Raw genomic sequence first — 22057 nt, forward strand, 5'->3', positions numbered from 1 at the left:
TCCCGGGAAGGGAGGGGAAAAGGACGCATGGGAGCTCCCTTCTTACCCTAGCGGCTGATCACTTCATTTGCTGCTCTGAACCGTGAGAACTGAGAAGCCCTTTCAAGCTGTGTCTGTGCAAAGGTAACTGCAGACACAAGTGATGGCAAATGCAAAATGCTACATATGCGTAACATTACGGTTTCATGGTTAACATCACGAAACCTCAAGAAATGTCATATTTAAGGGTCCAACCACCTCATTACCGGGGCCTATTGTGCATCCTGTATATGGTACAGTGTATATTTCATGACAGTGACAGGAACGTATTTAAGGTCACCTGCAGAGATGGGCTTGCGCCCTTCTTGCTTTTTTATTATAACTCCCCTCCCCCCAAATTCCCTTCCTTCCAGCCTTATAGAATCAAGAAAGCCAAAGTCTGTGCACAAGATCTCAGGCTGCCTAAGTCCATCCTAGCTCCTCTTTACGAAAACCACCAATACCTTAGGTTTCCCTATGGATGATAATGGAGATAGCCCCTAAGAAGTTACAGCTGTCTTCACAGCAAAGGGCTAGAGAGCATGCCCAGAAAGAATGAAGAGATTCAGCTGGGGGCGGGAGGGCAGCCCGTTTGATTGGGGGGAGGGGTGCATCTGCCAGCTGTTTTGAGGGTGTCCAATGTCGGGGTGATGCTGAACATATTATGGGAGAAGCCCAGTCAGTTTTGCTGTCTGTCTGTGGCTAGGAGGTTTCGCCCTTCCCTTCTGGGCACAGACGGTGCCGGAATTGTCCACGTTTGTTCTCTCCAGACCCGACTGCTGCAACGCGCTCGGCAGGGGCTGCACCGTAACACTGCTCCGAGATCGAAGCCAGAGCAGAACGCGCCAGCTCTCCTCGGCCTGGTCCACGCCGGGCCTTAGTCCGGAATTTGGAAGCGGTGTGTCCACTCGGAATAAGGGGCTGCAGGTTTCGAACTCCGTAGTCCTGCTTTTCGTGAGGAGTAACACTCTTCTTGTAAGTCCGAAATACCGTCAGGGTGGACGCGCCGGTGCCAGGAGTTGGAACTAATTGGCCTCTGGGAGGCCTCCCACAGCTCCCCAGAGCGCTTCCTGGGGCTCCAAGTCCCACGTTCACGGAGCCTGCCTCGGGCTGCATTCGATTCTTCCCCGCAGTGAGGACACAGAAGCTTGAATTTGTAAAATCGGGTGCCCAGAAGTCGAACTTCGTAAATTCAAAATAATCTCCCCGTGCAGACGTGGCCCTGCTGAGCGGGCGTCTCTGTGGGAGCAAGTGACCCACAGCACAGCACCGACTGCCCTTCCGTCTCTGGGCGGAGCTTGAGGCCTTGACTATGCCATGCTAAGCCCACCTCGTGGAGTGCCTGTCTCCCTGAGCCATGCTGTCCCAGCCGCAGGTGGCCCGGGGGAGAGACGAGCTGAGCCCCTGGCAAGGCGCACTCCAGGAGGGCTCTGAGTCTCTGGAACACGGAGGCACTGGGCGTGTCTGTCTGCCCGAGGGCTTGTGCAATTCTTACTGCCGTGCTGCTGGGACGTCATTGCAGTAAGGCTGTGCCAGGGCACACAGGGCCTTGGACCGGCACCTCTTCATGACTGAAAACCTCCCTCAACCAAATTAAATATGGAGCCCCCGTCTAGCTCAAGAGCAACAAGCCAAGTTCTCTTCCCGCGACCCCCGGCACTGTAAGCGACCGCACACTGGCCGGCTGTCTCACCCGGACCCTGACTGACGGGAGCAGCTCTTGTTCGGGGAATCCACCGAGCGCCCTGGGGGCTGATAATCCTTACACCTCTTCCCTTTGCCCTCTGCATCACTGGTGTGCCGCGTGACACTTGCACTTTTATATATTTCAAGACATAAACAATAATATATTAAAGGTGACCTGCAAAGCTGCCTGGACGGAGAAAATGGGGATTCTGGGAGCTCGAGAAACTTCTGAGCTTGCTACAAAAGCCGAGTTCCTGGGGGCCGTCGTGCACAGCTTTGGGTTTTCTCCCTCTGTCTCCACAATCACAACACCCTGACCGGTGAAGGCGCTCTCCCGGGAGCTGCCCCGCACTGCCACTGCCATCACCTTCGTGCCGCACGGAGGCTCCTCCATAGCCCAGGAAGAGCTTGGCATTGTGGAATGCAGGCCTCCTAGGGAAACGTAATCCCCATGGGAGAAGGGCGGAATAATTGCAGGACTCGGCGCGCTGGCCACTGCGAACTGTGCTCCAGGTTTTAAACCCTCTCTGCTAAGATGTCAGCCCTCCGGGAAGGCCAGCTCTGACTTGGACTGGGCAGTGCTTCTGGAGCAGCGTACTGTAGTGAGAGCGGCTAGGCAGCCCCTTCCGCAGCTCGGGCAAATACCCCAGGCAAAGCTCCTCAGCCACACGCCATGACAGCGAGAAGCCTCCCAGCACAGGGCCGGGTTCACAAGTCTCCCCTTCTGTGGCTTGCAGCTCCACAACCCAACTGCACGCAGAGCAAGGGGGTGAAATCGCTGTTACCTAGCTAATCGTATGGTCAAGGGACCTCTCGGCAGAGCCGCAGTGGGGTGGCTCCAGGAGCTGGCTCAAGGTGCGACTGAGCAGTCCCAGCTCGTGCCGGCTCCGGGAGCCACCCGCGGGGCTGCTACTACATTGAAAATGCAGAGCTGCAGCATCCCAGACCAGCGGAAGCCAGGACTGCTCGGAACCAGCTCACACTGAGCCCAGCAGCCCCTGTTCGGGGCAGACAGCTCTGGCCACCATGAACAGGGGCTGGTGCTGGAGCCGCTCCTGCCCGCAGCCAGCCCTTGGTGCTGCGAACAGGGGTTGCTTGGCGGCAGCAGTCCCTGTCCGCGCGCGGGGGGAGGGGGGGGGGGGGGTGAGGTAGTTCCCCGCTGGGATCTGCTTCTGATAGAGGCAGTGGGAGTTGGGGAGGAAGAGCATGCGGCACCCCGGAGACGGTGCTGGGGGAACCGGCTTTTAAATCGGCTCCCCTCAGCACCAGCTCCTGCTCCCCCTGCTTGCTGCTTCTCTGCAATAGAGGCAGCAAAGGGGGCGGGAGTGAGTAGTCGAGTCACTACTCGACTAGCCGAAAAGCTTATGCTTATCACATCGTCGGCTATTCACTTACATCCCTAATACAAACACCAGCTCAGAAAGTCCTTCCAGAAACCAGACCACCCCTCCTCCAACCAAGTCTCAAAAATGATGGACAGGAGGGGAGGAGGAAAAGAAAGTCTACAAAACAAATCTCAAACTGATCTCAGCCACAGATGGGTACTTACGCTGCATCTAGAGCTGTTCGCAATTTTTCAGTCCATTATTTAAAATTGCTATATTATTAAAATGACTTTCTTTGTCTGTTTTAAACTACATTTCAGGTTTTCTTCAGGAAACCAACAAGAGAAATATGTTTCCTTTTCCAGCACCAAATATTGAACAATTTTGGCAGAAAAAATTGCTTTTGGAGCTTTGGGATTTTTGACAATTGAAATTTTTCGCAAGATAATAAAATATTTCTCGACCAACAATAACTGTGCCAAAGCAGCAGCAGGGGCTATAATGCGGGACCAGAATGGATAAATCCCGGCTTCTGGTATCTATTGATAGCTCTCCCATTGACTGGTGGCAAGACTTTTGGCAAATGACTTAATTTCAAACTGTGCCTCAGTTTCCCCAAGCTATAAATAAGAAATAATTCTGCTCACTCATCTTCTCTGAGATGGCCGGAGGGGAAGCGCTGTGTAAGTGCTGATTGTTATCACTGTAAAAGACCTGCATTTACCGCAGCCGTTCAGCAGTTGGAACTTACCGAATTTGAGAAGCGGACTGCCGAAAACTAAAAGAAAATTAAAAGGAGAGAAAAATATTACCGGGGAGAAATGGGTGACTTTTCAGTCAAAAATGAATACACTGCATTCCAAATTAACATGTGGGATAATTAAAACCATCTTCCCAATGAATTTATTATAAGATATACAAAGCTAATTATAAATTCTCTGTTGCTAATCCCTTGCAGTTTGCTAACGCAGCGTTGAAATCTCTTTGGCCACACTTGTTTAAATTATTCATTAGACACAGCAACAGTTGTGAACGGTAATTTAAATTGGCATCTCATGAATATTCAATTAAAACAATAAATATTGGAATGTTTTACCGCACACCGCTCAATATTGTCTTCTCTAGCCTCTGTTTACACATTTGTATTAACTCTTTATAAAGGTGTTACCGATGTGCGTCGCTGATTACAATGAGACTAAAATGGCCCACTCATAAATATTTGTGTCATTACCTGAGGAGAGGCGATGTAATTAGGCAAAGCTTCAAAAAGTCGCAATTAACACTGCGCAGCGAGGCGCCTCCTGCTGTGTGCTCAGGACCGGCGGGCTGGCGCCGTTTCAAACGCGGTCACGTTTACATACAACGTAGCCCCAGCGCTGCAGCTTCCCCGGGGCCTGATCCCTTCGCTGCAGGGAGGACCTCAGCGGAGCCCAGTTATACAGGGAGGCTCCCGACCCATCTGTGCGCGGAAGGGTGCCCTGTGCCAGCCCCAGAGGGGGCTGTGCAGAGAAGACCTCAGCCCTGTGGGTCCATAGCTCTAACGCCAACCCAGCAGCTGCGGGCAGACAGAGTGTCTGAGCTGTAGGGTTGCCAGATGGTTTAACAAAAAATACCGAACAAATACCTCTTCGCCACCAGAAGAAAAAAACAAACCACCAGGAAAAAATTCTTTTGAGGAAAAAAAAAAAGGAGGAGACCAAAGTTGTTTATTTAAAAAAAAAAAAAAAAAAAAAAAGGGACACTGCCTTTAAATGGCCGTGAGCTCCTCACTTCCCTGCCCCCGCCCCACGCAGCAGGGGAAAAATGTCCCCGCCGGGCTTCCATCCGAGGGAAACAGGAAATACCGGACTTTTTCCAGTAATTTCTGGGGTTTTTTTACTGGACAGGGGACCCGAATAATGCATAGTCCAGGCAAAAACCGGACACCTGGCAATCCTATTGAGCTGGGGCTCTGCTCCTTAGGCCAAGGTCCATCACGCCCTGCCCAGCAGGCGCCCCTGCACATGGCGCCTTTACCTGCCTTTGTGCCGGTCCCTGGCATTTGGCTCGGAATGGGCCCACAAGCCGGAACTCTGGTGCCCTGGGTTATGATTGATCCCGCCGCCCCCATCCCGCACAGCAGGGAGCTGCAGAAAGGGCCCAGTGACTTCCCTGGGACACGCAGCAAGCACACGCCCACGCGCTTGGCTAGATCACGGCCTCCATACGCAGCGCCTGGCGAGACCCAATGCTCAGCCACCGGGACCAGGCGAAGATGGCTGGGAGCTGCGCCAGTCGGCTGGGCAGCCTGCATCTCTGTGCAGCCCCGACTGGTGATTTCTGAAGCGCTGAGCATCTGCTGGTCTCTTTGCCTTTGCAGCTGTGGGCAGGGATGGTGTCGCTAGCCTCTGCTTGTCTGGAAATGCGTGGGGGGGGGGGGGGAATCACGTGAAGATCCCTTGGTGTGATCCCTCCCTCTGGGGCATCTGGTGCTGGCCACTGTCGAAGAGAAGCGGACTGCCGAAAACTAAAAGAAAATGTAGTGATCCCAAAGATCATGACTAACCAACTGGCCAGGCACTAGGATCCACAGGAGCATCCTAGGCACTCGCTCTGGGGTGAGATTGCCAGCGAGCAGCTCTGGCATCGTCAGTAGCTATTTCACTGCACAGATTGACTCCCCACTCTGTCGACCAGCCAACACGAGTAAATAAAACACATCTGGAAATAAAATCCGGACATGGGCCAGTGCTGCAGCATTCTGCAGGGACACGCTACCTTTTCAGGGGGTATTTTTTGGCAGTGGCATTAAAAATAATGATCAAGGGCTGTGCGACTCGGGGGCTTTGAATTTTTAATGTGGACAGTTTTGATGTAACGTTTGGTTCTGTTGTGCAAAGTGACTATAAAAACGACATTGTGCGGCTCCAGGTTTATTGCTTCTCGGTGGCACCATTTCACAGTTGCTCACTTAATAAATTAAAAATGGTTTCCCCCTTGCCCTAGTAAACTCAGCCAGGGACCTGAGAATCAGCCTCTTTCAGACCCAGGTAGCTCACTGGTGAAAAAAGGCTCTGCCATCAGCACGAAGGACATGATTCAGCAAAGCACTTCAGCACACGGTTGAGATGGGCCCCTGCTCGACAAAGCAATGAAACGGAAGCACGTGCTTGGCATTGGGCTGAATCGGGGCCTCAGTTAACGATTGTGTTGATATTGCAGGGCACATCCCAATTCACCCTCTTTTAGCTCTATGACCTCCAATAGGCGAATGGGAGAAAAAAGTCAGTGAAAGTGACTTTGGCAGCGGAATTCAGGATGAAACTTCCCTCGGCAAAGGGCCAGCACGCTGAGACCTCACTCTGGCTGCCCCGGGCTGGTCACCACGTCCCACTTTAGCCTTGTGCTGCTCTTTGCACAGAGACAAATGATTCCCAAAGGGGGCAGAACTGCTGAGTCAGAAGGTGCTGTTTTTACACAGCCAATTCCGGAGCACAGCTTTACTTCAAACGGTTCATTCCCAGAGACCTCCAGAGAGTTCCCAGCAAATGCTGCCTCTGCACATTCCCATGCACACGACACAACAGATTTGTTTGTTTTAGGTGATCGCATCGCTGCTCCTTTTCTGTTGTCTGGGGTGACCCGAGGTGCAAGTGGATAACTCAGGCGATCAAAGGGCAAGCAGCTTATCACAACAATGGAATCTGTTGGTTGTGGCAGGAAACAGAGGTAAGAGCCATAACAAAAGTCACTGGGACAGGACTCAGGAGATGTGAGTCTAGATCCCATCTCTGCCACTGCACGACCCTCAGCATTCCTGAGGCACATGCACCCAGGGACGGCCCGAGCCCTTTTGGTGCCCTGCGCCCGGACATGCAGCGCCGCCCCTGGGTGCAGGGTGCATGCGCAGGCCTGCCCGTGGGGCGCGGGCCCACCCCCCTCAGGGTGCGCAGGCCCGCCCCCTGGGCGCACGGTGCATGCGCTGCCCAGCCTGGCCCAGCCGGGCTGTGCATGGCCCCGCAGCCGTAGGAGCAAGGGCGCTGCTGTCCGGCGTCGCGGGGCCAGCACTGCGGGAGCCGGGCGCGCAGCTCCTGATGGCAGCTGTAAGGGATGCTGCGCGCCCGTGCCTCCGTCCAGCCCTGCATGCACCTCATCCCCGCCTCTGCAAAATGGCCATAACAACGACTTCTCTCCCTCCTGGGGATTCTGTGAGGAAAAGCTACAGAAGATCTGCTATGTCTAGACTGCAGGCTTCTTTCAAAAGAAGCTTTTCAAGGAAGAGATCATCTGAAAAAACTTCTTCCGAAAGAGAGCATCCACACTGCCAAAGCGCATCGAAAAAGCCATCTGCTTTTTCAAAAGATAGCGTCCACACTGTATGGACGCTATCCCACATTTAAAGTGTGATTACTATGGACGGAGTGGCCACCAGGGCACCTGTGCTTTTTCCTCTTTCCTCTTCATTCGAAAGCAACTCCCGCTTCCCTGTCCGCACACGCCTTTTTCCGAAAGGGCTATTTCAGAAAAAGGCTACTTCCTCGTGGAAAAAGGTTTACCAATGTCAGAAAAATCTCTTTGTTTTTTTGATTTTTTCAAAAGAACTCAAAGGCAGTGTGGACGTAAATGAAGTTTTTTCGGAAAAATGGCTGTTTTTCCGAAAAAACTCTGTAGTGTAGACATACCCTCTTTGAGGCACTTACATGTTATGGTGATGAGTCATGGCTTAGGCCATGTCTACACTACGCGGAAGATTGATGCTGCCGCAGACGTTCTTCCAGGGTTCAATTTAGCAGGTCTAGTGAAGACCTGCTGAATCAAACTCAGAGGGTGCTCCTGCCGGCGCAGGCACTCCTACTCCTCATGAGGAGTAAGGGAAGCCGACGAGAGTGTTTGCTCCTGCTGATCTCCTGGTGTGTGGATGGTGATTTAAGATATGTTGACTACAGCTACACAATTAATGTCGCTGGAGTTGCATTTCTTAAGTCCACCTTCTGCTTTAGTGTAAACCAGGCCTTAGACAGTTAATATGCCTTCCTTTTCTAATGCTGTTTGCCATATTCCTGGACAACAAACTCAAGTACAGCGATTAAACAAAAGAATGTCACCGTTATTACACGTTTCAATTAACCTTTTTGGCCACTTCAACGCTCTTTTGGGAATACTGAAAAGCAAAGCAGCTTTTAGACATGTCCATGCCTTAAAAATTCTATGCAGCTTTTTCACATAGACCTGAATGAGCGCCCCGGTACTATTAGCAGACATTTACAATTCCTTTGTAAAATGTTTCCACTTTTGATTATTAATAAATATGAGGTACTATTTTTTTTTTTTTTTTACTTTCCATAAACTTGTCTGGCTGGCAATCTCCTTGCCGAAATCTAACAGAATCTTTCTTTTTTAACTGCTGTAAAAGTCTCTGCGTTACATTTTTCTGCCTACACTGTCTAATCTCTTTGCTTAGACCACTTTTCTCTCCTCTGTTTTATCTTGTAATCAAGCAAATATGCATCTGTTACGCTGAAGTTGTGCGAGTTATTTTTCACCCTAAATCAATGTTGCTCTGTAGCTGAATATTACTAAATGTGGATTTCCTCCCTCCCCCCACACATACTATCATTTGCTTTTCTGAACCAGTTCTTCACCATAGGTCTCCACAACTGACTGTTCTGTTTACTTGTTGATATCTAGGACTAGATTTTTTTTTTATGATGAAATTAATTAGCTTTAGCAATTCCCAGGAACAATGTGATTTCAAACTATGATCCATTATCTGCCATTACAGCTCTTAGAATTCTATGAAATACAAACATGAAATTAACAAATCGGATTATAAGTAAACTTTGGTGATCTTCATGTGTCATTATTAGTGATAAAAGTCTGTTACGGGAAGGTGGTCATGTTGCGAACAAATCAACGGCCTCACTGTCCCAGTGGATTGCAGTCTTTTCAAACTGTCTTACAGATTCTTACTGCTTTCAGGTTTTGTGCCGCTGATAGATCCTAAACTCCCTCTCCCTTTCCTCAGTAACACCGCTGATCTCTGAGCAAAATACAGCATCTGCAGCTCTTCTGTTTGACGGAGTCATCCCTGGGTGTCTTTTATTTCCTCTTTCCAAGATTGTTTTCCTGGCCAATGTGGAAATTACTGTCTCTTCCACCAGAGGGATGGACCGGCTCCCGTATTAGGGAGGCAGGATAAAGAACTTGGTGAAGGTTGGGCAGTGGTGTGGGTTTGGGAGTGGCCTAGTGGATACAGCAAACCTGGCCCCAGGGACAGACCTGGCTCCCCATTAGGAAGGCAGGATAAGGGACTTGGTGAAAGCAGGGCAGTGATGGAGCACAGGGTGGTGGGTTCAAGTCCCACCCACCATGGGAGCCACCTCCCACATTAGGAAAGCAGGACAAGGGACACCTGGGAGGTTCAGATTCATTTTTATACAGGGAATAAGTTGGTGGGGACGCTGGTGTTTCTATTGGTTTCTCGCTGTTTCTGTAACTGCCTCTGCAGTTAGTTCATCCCTTCTTTCTAGTGATGAATGATGATTTTATCGCACTTTTATGTACTTGGACTACTTGTTCCAGATCACCCGGCTGCGGTCAGCAGTGCAGCATATACTCTTGATATCGCTGCTGTCATTATGAGATGATGTTCCGGCTCTAACTGCAGTGATCTTTTAAAAACAATCACTGGATCCTTGCTGGTCGTTTTTCTTAGGCTCTGCAGCCAGTGGCTTATGGTCAGTTTCAGTTTTGCAGCTACAGTTTTACACTGACATGTGCAGTTCATTTTGTCCACCACTGTCGTAGTGCTAATAAATTGCAGCCATCTGGTCCCATATCTACCCACTAATACAGCTGGGAGAATGAGTCAAAAGGACTGTAGTGATTGTGGTGGTGTCAGTACATGCTTGAAAACACCGTGATGCTTTTCATGCTCCGGCATCCCGGCCCATTCTGGGCCTCAGAAGAGTGAGTTGTTTGACCTGCATCACTGGGAATGAACTTATTGTATAATTCAGCATGGCCTGTGGTCTTTGAATTCCTATTTTCTCTTTGGATCTCTCTTTCCTCAGTGCAATTCACACCCCAGAATCTTCTGGCTTTCCTCCAATTGCCTCCGCTCTCTCTCTCCTAAGTCATTTGAAATTGACACAATGGCCTGGTTCAGCTCAAGGTTTCTTCTTCCCGCATTTTCAAGTACTCTCTTGGGTTGTGGCTGGTGCCCAACAGCTCTGTTGCCTGAGACTATTGTCAGAGGTGTGCTCTTTTGCTCCTGACCAATGTTGATGCTTCCCAAACCTTGCAGCTGCATTTAAATTTACAAACGAATTTGGCTCCTGCCATCACGGCAAACATTTTGTTCCCAGGGGCATGTACAAATGTTCCTTTGCAAAGTTCTGGTTTAGGGTGGAGGTCCGTAAAACACATTAGTCTCCCCTTATTCCCTCCACAGTTCCTAAGGAGTGACCCAAGTCTACTAAGGAGAGGCTCTTCTACCGAAGAGGACGTCCACTGCCACGTTTTGTAGTTCCTCCTCGGGATTCTTTTACAAAGGCTGTGGGCCGTGGTCCCCAGGACCAGATCACGCATGTCACCCGAAGGCAGCTTTCTCCTTGGAACGTATCTCCCTGCACGTGAAGAGCCCATTCGTACCTGGGTCGCGTTTCTTACTAGAGTTATGGCAGACACCTTGCCGACTAGCCAAGCATTTCAACAGGTGCAGAAGCAGAAGAGTGGTTCCTTTGCTTGATGTATACTCACAAGCTCTTGTTCTAAAACGTTGCCTTTATACTACAGCAACAGTCCACACACACCTAGATCTAGAATTTGTTGCTCACTACGGGTGTGTCTACACTACGGGACAAGGTCAAATTGAGCTACGCAACTTCAGCTATGTTAATTGTATAGCCGAAGTCCAAGTAGCTTAACTCAGCTTTTGGCGCTGTCCACACTGCAGGAAGCCGAAGGGAGAACACTCTTCCTTTGACTTCCCCTACTCCTCATGGAAGAAGGACCACCGGCATCAACAGGAGCACCCCATTCACTTCAAATTAGGGATGTAACAGTGTAGTTGATTAACTGATTGACCGATAAATACAAACTTACAGGTTAATGCTATAGACTACATGCATCTTCCTTCCCCCCTCTCCCAGCAGTACATATTCTAGCAGGTTGGCCAGCAGCCCGGCTCAGTCTTGGCTTGTGCCGGGCCTGGGACCTACCTCTGCTGTGGCTCTGCATTTAAAGTGAATTAGGAGTCAGGCAGCCCAGCTCCATTCTGGCTCTCACTGGGTCCAGGAGCTCAGACCCCACCCAGACAGCGGCTGCTACCACCCTGCGCTGCTGTCTCTGATACAAAGGCAACAGCAGAGTGGCTCCTGAAAAGCGGGGCTGAGCGCACTGGCTGCCGGCCCCACTCTGGGGTCTATAGAATAGTCGAGTAACCGATAAGAATTCATGAGTTTAATCAACTATTCAATTAACCGATATTTAACATCCCTACTTCGAATTAGCTGTCTTAACTAGACCTGCGAACTGGAACCCTGGAAGATCGACAGCAGCAGCTTCGATTTTCCTCTGCAGCGTAGAAGTACCTTGTAGGAACTCACCTTTTGCTCTTCCAACTTTATTGTCTCTTTGAACCGCTCGAGAGCAGTGGTTATTACACTCTTTTGTGCGTCACATACGGAGCAGTTGCGCATGATTTTAGTGCGGCTTCTTTCTCCACTGTATTTATGAAGAGTTCATCCCATTTTCTGGAGGAATCCTCAAATTGCTGGCCCGGCGCTCTCCTGATTTAGCACATTTTTACTGAGTGATGTGCTTGGTGCAATTTGCCCAAATGCTGGGCATCTCTCTATTCCTGGCTGAACCGCCCTTTACTTGGTCCTACCTGGGAAATCTGCCCTTTAGAAGTAAAAGTTTGTCCTACTTACTCATATCTTTTCTGGACTTCTTCATAGCTTTCCCCCTACCCGATATGGAAGGCACTGTATATATTTAGCACACATACCTAGTGTTATGTATATGGGTGTGTGTACTTTTGCTATTTGTCCATTTTTCTGGTACCTTGGCTTAAAGCTCAAGTTGCTGTACCACAGTCAGAACTCCTTAGCATTCCCTCGGCAAGGGGGGCAGCATTTACATGGGGCAGTAACACAAGTGTTTCCATAATCATAGTTAGTTAACCGTTCTTGCAGAAGTTCGAATTGCTGGCAACAGACACAAGAACGTTAGTTTATCTTTTCCCAGATTCACCAGCACTTTGGGCCTTCCTCTCCCGCGGAGGCAGTGTTCTGGGGAATTCATTTACGTAGTGAACTGCAGAGAATAATGTGTATAGTAAACAGGAATTATGCTGCTGCTGCAATCTAGCCAGGCCATATTCCCTGTCTCCAGCTGCGGCTGGTTCTTGGTGTGAGTCAGTCCACAAGACACGAGGAACCGTGACATTGAAACAGGTCCTGCAGTACCATTTTATGCTTCCTGATAAAACACAGCCCAATAAAAGCACACTCCTGGATTACTTCCCATGCACATGAAGATCTGGCTGGATAAATTTCGCTATGGGTGTGATAGTGTATTTCATATTCTTTAGGGAAATATACTTATGAATATGCATAACTCAAATATGCTTTATGCAAAATAATTCTTGTAACCTATCATAGAAAATTTTTAATCCTCTGAATTTGTGTATTCTATTTATGAGCAGGTATCATTCCTGTACTTGAAGTTAGACATAAGTAGTATAAACCTCTTTACTTATCCAGATGTGCTAAGCGAGGGCCATTAGCAATACACAAGGAACTTAATCGCTCAGTACTCAGGACAATGATTTGTGAATAGTCTTGTTTTTCCTGTAAACTTAGATTATGGTTGGCTTTGCCATGACATGTGGCCAGGTCACCTGATGCTGGCGGCCATTTTGGATGCTGCACTTTTCAATGAAAGGTGAGAAAAGTTTAGACTGAGCACAAAAGACTCCCACCTTGGGTAAAATTATATATAGAAAGGAAATTAGGGGTGCCATTCGGGGGGGGGGGGGAGAAATTTGCCATCCCCTCAAATTTGACCACCTGAATTTCATACTTGAAGTGCATGTCCTAGCCTCAGATGAAGCTTTTACCTGCCACAGAGCTTGTGCTGTTCCCAGCTTTGTCTTTGGGGCAGGAAATTTATTTATAAATCAAGGGAGGCCAGGTGACTGAGATAAAAAAGGGCTGGGCATGCAAGTAATTGAAAGATTGTTAGATGATCATGAAAACATTGCCACAAAGAAGATGGGGGGGAGGGGAAGATAGGAATAAATTGTGAGAATGGAGAGAATGAAATGGTGGTGTGCGGGGGGGGGGGGGGGGGAGGGTCTGTATTGTTACCGGTGCAAGTCAACTTATTCTGGAAAAAAGAGTAAACAGTGAGGTGGCAAAATGTGCAGATGATACAAAACTGCTCAAGACTGTTAAGTCCAAAGTTGCCTGCAAAGACTTACAAAGGGATGTTTGGACAACACAAGGGCAGATAGAATTCAAAGTACTGAACTCAGAAAAATATAATCCCAACTAGACTCATAAAGTGATGGGGGTCTACATTAGCTGTTATGACTCAAGAAGCAGATCTTGGAGTCATTGTGGACAGTTCCCTGAAAATATCTGCTCAGTGTGCAATAGCAATGGGAACAATTAGGAAAGGAATAGATAATAAGACAGAAAATACCATATTGTCTTTCTATAGAAAGTCATGGAATGTCCGCATGCAGATTTGGTTGCCCCATCTAAAAAGAGATACCTTGTGTTTGGATAAGGTACTGAGAAAGGCAACGGAAACACTTAGGGATAAGGAACAGCTTCCGATGAGGAGAGAGTAAATAGACTGGGACTTTTCAGCTTTAAAAAGAAATGACTAAAGGGTGAGGAACACGATTATGAATGGTGTGGAAAAATTGAATAAGGAAATATTATTCATTCCTTCATTACCATAACACCTAGCACCCCTCCCCTGCTTACTCTACATTGATGTCATCGTCCTATGGACCCACGGGAAAGAGACCCTTGAGGAATTCAACCATTTCCACCCTGTCACCAACCTCAGCCTGGACCAGGCCTCACAAGAGACCCACTTCTTAAACACTACACTATACGGGAAACCGACTGACCGCTATTCTTATCTGAAGGGCTCTAGCAGGACATGTCACATGATCCAGGGGCTACAGCCAAGCCCTAAGACACAGCTGGATCTGCTCAATCCCACAGGGACAAACACCTTCAGGATCTCTATCAGGTATTCTTAAAACTTAAATACCCCCCTGGAGAAGTGAGTAAACAGACTGACAGCCCGACGAGTACCTAGAAGTCACCTACTACACGACAGTCCCAACAACAAAAACAACAGAACCCTTCTGGTTATCGCCTACAGCCCCCAGCTCAAACCCCTCCAGCGCATCACTGGCAATCTATAACCTACCCTGTAAAACAACCCCTCACTCTCTCAGGCCTCTGGAGACAGGCCAGTCCTCGCTAGCAGACAACCCCCCCAACCTGAAGCAAATACTCACCAGCAGCCACACACCACACCTCAGATATACTCCTCCAGGAACCCACCCCTGCAACAAACCCCACTGCCAACTCTATCCACACATCTGTACAAGCAACACCATTGGAGGACTTAACCACATCAGGGGCTCATACAACTGCACGTCCACCAATGTGATCTATGCCATTAAGTGCCAGCTACACCCCTCTGTCATGTACATCGGCCAACCGGACAGTCTCTGCAACAAAGGTTAAATAGACCCAAATCAGACATCAGGAATGGCAATACACAGACCTCCAGGGGAACATTTTAACCTCCCTGGACAGTCAATAATGGATTTAGAAGTAGCCCTCCTTCCACAAAGGAATTATGTCACCGATTACAGAGGGAGACAGCTGGATTTGCAGTTCATTTACAAGTCCAATACTATCAACTTAGGCTTGAATAAGACCTTAGCTGGAGATAAGGCGTTTGGGGTGTAGGAGGGAGATCCAGGCTGGGGATAAGGACAGGAGGTTGGGGTGGGATGTGGGGTCTGGGTGGGAGTTAGGGTGATGCAGCAGGCTCAGGTTGGGGTGTAGGATCTAGAGGGCTGTAGGGATTTAGGGTACTGGAGGGGGCTTAGGGCTGGGGCAGGGGCTTGGGGTGAGGGGCTCTTACCTGGTGCAGCTCCCCTTTGTGGACGGGGAGGGAGGAAGGTGCCTTGGCATGGGTCGTGCTGCCCAGAACTTGTGTGCAGGGACCCCTCTCCCCCAATGCAGGGACTTCAGTAGCTGCAGCTCCCCCCCCCCCCGGGCTAAGGGGGTCTTGCCAACGGCTGTGGACTTTAGATGGCCTGGAGATCTTTTTGTGGGGCCCCTGTACCTGGGCAGGTGGGCAAGCCTCCAGCGGGTCTCAGTGACCAGCCCCCCACCCCGGGTACCGGGGCAGAGCATTCTAAGAGCAGAAGCCACTCCCAGCACTCAGACGTCCAGATCACAACACAATGGTAGAGGCCCGAGAACACAGCCCATCTAACGATCAGCTTGGCTGTGCTGCCTCCAAGAGGGGTAACACGGGCAAACGATCTCGGAGGCCAAACACCAGAGTTGGCTCACCGAACGCAGCTGAATTCAGACACAGGAAACACCCGAGCTAGCACCTAAGGAACTTCAGCCCTGAGTATAACTATTAATCATTTTTGCCTTGAATTGTGCCTGGTTGAGCAGTCTCCTCTCCACGTTGTGTAAATACACGGAGATTGATAAATATAGGGAATAACAGTGTTAGGCAAGCGCTTTAAGTTAAACATTACACCTGCTTCATTTACATAAGGCCATTTCCCATCGCTCTAGCTGTGTTAAGAGGCCTTAAAAAGAGATTAAATGATATTTATAGTCCTATCACCCTTTAGATTGGCAGAGCAGCGGGAAGCAGCCTTAGCATAAAGAATCAGGTCCATAAAATCTAATAGCAACACACACTGATTTTAATGAGCCACTATTTTAAAATTACAGTAGGTTATCTATTACAAATGAACCTGCTTGCTCTGATATAACTGTACTTGCCTGACATTTCCCTGATGATCTGAGTCCAAGTTCAGTTATTAATATTATTTATTATTAGCATACTTCTAAAGCACGCAAATAATACATTTCTAAAGTGTAATGTCACTGCTGTATTGGCACCTTTCCAATGAGACATCAAACTCTCTATTTCTTTTGACCAGACTACAATATTCCCATGCAGCAGAATCAATTAGAAAGGTAAAGATGCCATGGAATTATTCACAATTCTGCTGTTGGATCTGCTCACGGCATCACAGACTGGAGGCTCTGTGCTGTGCACACGAACAGGTCTCCGAAGAACAGCTGAATGCCAGAGTCCGGCTCCACCCCGAGGATGAGAGAGCAGAAGTCTGGCTGTAATAGTGAAAACCTTTTCGCCATTCCTGGGCAACATGAAATTCAGAGAGGCGCTGCTCCCCAGCTGGTTTGAAGTCAGGCAGCATGACTGGGTTGTTGCTGCCTGACCTAAATTCATGGCACTTTCTGTGACTTTTCTACTTCAGTGGGAAAGCAAAACAAAAGCGAATGAGGAAAACGGTCTCTCAAAACAAGTCCAGCTTCCATCGACCAGAATGGAACTCAAGAGCCACATTTTCAAAGACGCTTCAATCCTCTCTCTGATTTTGAAAGCAAATAATCCAGCACATGAAACCATCTCCTGTGTGCGACCAGGCTGGATTCCTACCCACTTTCACGGTAAGCAAAGATAGAGAAGATCTGTTAGAGTTTGTCTAGCCAGTTCTCTCTCAGCCCTGGCGGTCAATGCAGAACTCCTCTTGGTTACCCGCGTGGCGGCCCTAGAGGAGTGATGAATCCATGAAAAGCACAAGGGCCAGGTTTGCCTATGCACCTTGAAGAGTGCAAAAAGGAAGGGGAGCAGGGGCTTGGGGGCAGCTGAGCGGATCTTCCAGTCCTTCAGCCACTGGCACAAGAACATAAGCAGTGCCGAGAGCTGCTCCTGCCGGGTAGCTAAGGCGCCCCTACACAATGGCTCCAAAGCTATTTTGCTGCCCGTGGGGATGATTCTTTGTGTGCTCTGCCCAGTGTCCATACAGAGCTACTCAGACCAGGGCCGCTGAGGAAGCTTTGGCCAGTAACAGCTGAACATTTAGAAGGCCGGGCTCTTTTGCAAGGTCCATTGCCACTATTAGGTTTTGTTCTAAAAGCAAATGCCAATGTTGCGATGACACAGAGGCAGCCATGACAGGCAAGGGGACAGCTTCAACCTGAGCGCCCCCCATAACCACAGTCAGGAGTGTCAGGAGATTTCGTTATGCCAAGGGCAGAGAAATCAGGGCTCAGCATGTGTGTTAAGCAGCAAGTGCCAGCTACATCCTAGAGTTCGACCGGAACCCCTTCTCACCATGGAAGGCCCAAGCTTTGTCCTTCTCACATGCTTGCTGTAGAACCACAGCAATTGGCAAGGGCTCACACCTGAGTTTCAATGACCTGGGGACAACCCTCTGAGTTTTGCTGGGTTGTGCTGGCTACATAAGGGCCAAATTTGTCCTGGGAAGTCACTGTTAGCCCGTTCCCCCTCCCCTCCAAGACTATTCTGTAGGCCTTTGGTCAGCCAAACACGGACCCGGCTCAGTTCTACACTACTGCAAAGCCAAACTGCACTCTTCTTGCAAAGGAAAGTGGTTTGACGGCAGGTCGGTGACCAACCTTCTGTCCCAGATGAACACTTGCTGGACAACTAAGGGTACGCAAACTGCCATCTTTGCAGATTGGATGCAGATCTAAATTTTTGTATCCGTGCAGGGCTCTACCATTAAGACCTACACCGATGAAGTGATCAAAGAGAGAATCCAGGACAGACAGGGCTGGGGAAACACCATTGAAAGATCTAGCAGAGAAGACCTAAGAGCCACACAGGGCAGGTTCCAATGCTGAGCAGAAGCATTCTAGAATTCAGCAGGTGGACTGGCAAAGGCAGCGACGGTCGCTCTCCACTACCAGAAAACGAAACTTGCATCGTATTAGCGGCCCAGCCTTTCAGGGGACCAACACAGAACTGCAACTCTGAAAATCAGGTTACAGTGTATGAAACATCCTAATTGGTTGTCACTAATATAGACTGAAAACGAGTGCTGTGATCAACCTCTTTGCATGAGATAAAACACTGATAAGACACAGAAAATTTGCATAGCAATAGATAGTTATTAATGCTAAAAGGTTTAATCTGGAAATGCACCCACATTTTCTTCTCCTCGCCCCCCTCAAAAGACAAGAATAGGAGGAGTTAGGGCTTGGATGGAGGGGGAAAATTACACATACAACCTTGGTCAGTGCAACTACGTAGAGACAATTGCAGAACAATTGACTCAGACACCTGATCTCACAAGGATGTAGGGCAAATGCATGAGATCAAAGCATTACTGAATGGCTCTAACAAGGTATGAATTGATGTGGACAGGCGCACCGACAGCCTCTGCGGGCCCCTGGACAGGGTCTGTATGGGAGGCCCCAGCTCTGTGCTCCCACAAGGGGCGGGGCCTCGGGCAGAAGCGGCGGAGCCGGAGCGGCCAGCCCTGAGCGCCAGCTGCAGCGCACCTCCGGTGGTGAGTTAAAGGGTCCAGTGCTCGGGCGCCGCTCCTGCCCTTTAAACCCCTACCATGTGGCCTCTATAGTTGGCTTCAGCAATTCCAGAAGGAAAGGCCGAGGGATAGAGAGGCAACAACCCTACTTCCCCTTCACTTGTCCCCATCCAGCATTCGGAGGTTGCATCCCTGGCTGCCGCAGAGGGCCGCAAGCGAAGGGCTGGAACGGATGATGAGTGCATCTCACTTTACAACGAGAAACACCCGCTGCAGCGTGCGGTTGGCGAGAAGTGCGGCACTGGCTGTTTTTCCGGCTGTTGAAGAGCTGCAGCAATACAATTCCCCCTTCCCTGCAAGCCAGTTCTGAGAAACCAAACAATTTCCATGGTGTAAGCAGAAGGTTAGTAATGGGATGCTGTAGAGCTGAGGGACAAATATAATAGCGAGATACAGCATGATGGGAAGCTTTATAACCAACAGAGCCAGAGTGAAACATGCGGATCCATAACGTTACCAGCTGGCTTCCTGCCATGCATCAGATGGTAAGGAAACATTTCTCTCTAAGTGATGAGCCGTATCTGTAGCAATCATCCTAATTTCTCTTGACACTGAATGCCGTCCTGTTTTGTTTGTTTGTTCACAGTGGCAGGACTCAAGCAGGATTCTAAAAGATTTTTCTGATCCACCCAGATTTAAACCATTTCCATCTGTACCTCTGTGGCACAAATCAGGAGAGTCAGGCACTGTATACTCTGGGGAGGTGGAGGACTGGCCTCCCAACTGAGGCTGGAAAATTTTCCATCTGCTGACCAATAGCTGGCATCCACAACTTAACTGGAGATGCAAAATGCAGGCACAGATTTCAGGGACTCATACTGCACCCACAAAAGGAGAAATCTGACTTTTGATCAATATTTTCAGTGGGCCAAATCCCAAAGTTCTTATTGACTGTTTACTCTTTCCACAATGAGAGTAACCCCCACTGAGTCCATGGACAGGATAACACAGAGTAAGGAAGTGAGGATTTGGCCCTTTATTTTTACCAGCTAAGAAAAAAAATCTTACATCCCCATCTTACAATATTTCTCAGTTCACCAGGAGCATTTGCAGAGTGGCTGATCTGCTCATTGCATAACAAAGCCTTTTACAGGCTATTATTTTTATTGTAAGCACTTTCTGTTATTTGCTTCTAAAAATGGTTCAGATTTAAATGAAAAAAAGAGACATTTTCAATGTGCATACACCTACCTCACTGTAAGTCATCCTAACCCCTATGTCTGAAACAAAAGCCATGGAATTTTCCATTCCTTTGTGTTCTTTCGCCTACAGTATATCTTAGCAATTCAACTGTAGGGATGGTGCACAGGCTGTGATTTCTTATACTGTATAAACAAACTACTGCAAGAACATTTGTTCATTACTAATGAAACCTGCATAAAGGAGGCTGGAAGGAAGCAATTTAACACAACATAGATTGTGATTAGAAACAAGTCTCAAAGTAGTTTTTAGCTCTGCTTTTTGGCATGTAAGCCCAGACCATCTTCAGGAATGATGAGTAAATATTGTGAACAGTCCAGCTTGATAAGATGCTAAAGAGGAGGCAATTGTGAGAAAGGAGAGAAATAATTTTCAGATGAAATAATTAAGATCAACTGCACCAAGTTTGCAGAGCAGATTTTCAAGAATGTTAGCGGTGCCATCAAAGACTACCCACAGTTACACTGGGGGGTTGTTTATAAAAGCACAGCTCTTTCTGGGTCTGTGAGATTATGCTGTTTGAAGTTAATACAAATTATTCTATTCCAACTGCCCACTGCACTTAAAATAGATTTTATGTTGAGTTACTAGTACAACAGTGTGCAAACACATACGGGAACATGAGAACTATCTTTATACATAGATGAGGGCATAATCCAAATTAAAACCATTACTTATATGACTTTTATAGGGCATTTGGACATGCTCCCCCTAAAAAAATAACATCATTTCCAGGGTAACTAATGTACAAAGGGGAGAGAGTGGCATAAAAACCAAAGACAACAAACAAAATACGTAGGATAGAGTGGGAGTGCCAGGCAATCAGGGAAAACCAGCTGTGCCAAGCAAGTGGCAATAGACACTTTATTCCACACTGCACAATTGTACCAATACCCTCCTCCTCGCCACACAAATGGCATATAGTGAGTTGAAATGGGCTACAGTATAACGCTCAGACTCATGGCCTTTCGGATTATTGTCATCTGGAAATCACTAATGCAGCCCAAGGGATCCCCTAATTGAAACAAACGAAATACTCCTTGAGAAACGTCTTTTGGCCTCCGATAAGCCTCCCTTTTATAGTCTAAGCCTTTGAAAACATTGCAAACCACTGCCACTATTATTTATTATTCCCAAAGAGGTTACAGTCAAAATATAGAGTATGCAACTTCGGGAAGCTGTAAATCTTTAGCGAGGTACCACTACAACATGGCCATCTTTGATGGAGGATACTATGATATGGACTTTAATTACAATGGTAAGTGATGGTGCAATGACAGACCGAGTGCACCATGGTGCATAGGTACAATGGGGCAGAATTAAAATGGGATGGGCAACCTTAAAAGCCGGCAATTGGCACCTTTTCCGTATTTGACTTTGCAACCGAAACCCTTTTTTAACGTAGGCTTTTTGGGTGTAAAGCTCCTAGGTTTACAGAAATGGGGGAAGGGGAGGGAAATTCCATGTGGCAGCGCACTGGCTGCGGGCGTGGTTCATCAGCAGGATTAGAACATTTAGCTCCCCACCACGCACCTCGGCTGCTTGTGTAACCGGAGTACCGGGTGGTAATCGCAGGCTGTCTTCCCACACGAGGGAGCAGGCATATGCGGAAGGCAGAGGAACATTGAGACTCAGGGATGCTTGGTTCTACTCCAGGTTCTGAAGGGAGGGCACTTTAGTGGTTACAGAGTCTTCTATGCCAGACCCCAGCCCGCGCCAGATTCCTTGTGCCTTTGGCCCTGCCCGTCTGCCCGTCTCAGCTCCCTCACTCCACTTGGCCCTGGTCCCAGCTCACCTCCACCATCTTCCAGCTCTTTGTTCCTTCACCCCCCGGTTCTGCGCTGGATCAGACTGATTCCTCCCTCTCCTCCTTCTCATCCACGCGCCAGCAGGGGGCACTGAGAGCACAAGAGACACAACCCCCCTGGTTTCTGCTCCAATGCCTGATTCCTCCACCACCCTTGACAGCTGAGTGGGGCAACGACAGGACAAGTCCTGCTCGACCTACTCAACGTCTATGGAAGGAGCATGCAGTGTGGCGATGGCACGGTGCGTCTGCAGTCCAGTCGGAACACAGGAGCTGGGAGGGGACGGAGCATGCTCAATACCGGCAGATTCTTCAGGGAATTTAGCTGCCAAACTCACATATTCTCTTCTGAGCAGGTGTGAACTG

The 22057-nt window shown here is 48.7% G+C and overlaps 1 protein-coding gene across 5 annotated transcripts in view; it reads right to left on the reverse strand.

The window, feature by feature from the left end:
- Nucleotides 1–22057, reverse strand: part of TOX2 (TOX high mobility group box family member 2) — a 259379-nt gene that overhangs the window by 87323 nt on the left and 149999 nt on the right. For 3 of the 5 annotated variants that reach the window (XM_075901497.2, XM_025181440.3, XM_075901499.2), the window contains one exon: nt 3781–3807. The exons of the other annotated variants lie outside the window; for them this stretch is intronic. In XM_075901497.2, coding sequence (XP_075757612.2) covers nt 3781–3807 — 27 coding nt within the window. The remainder of the gene's footprint in view (nt 1–3780; nt 3808–22057) is intronic. 5 annotated transcript variants of the gene reach the window in all.

This window comes from Pelodiscus sinensis, chromosome 17 (assembly GCF_052426305.1).
Source record: "Pelodiscus sinensis isolate ZL-2025 chromosome 17, ASM5242630v1, whole genome shotgun sequence".
Taxonomy (NCBI): domain Eukaryota; kingdom Metazoa; phylum Chordata; order Testudines; family Trionychidae; genus Pelodiscus; species Pelodiscus sinensis.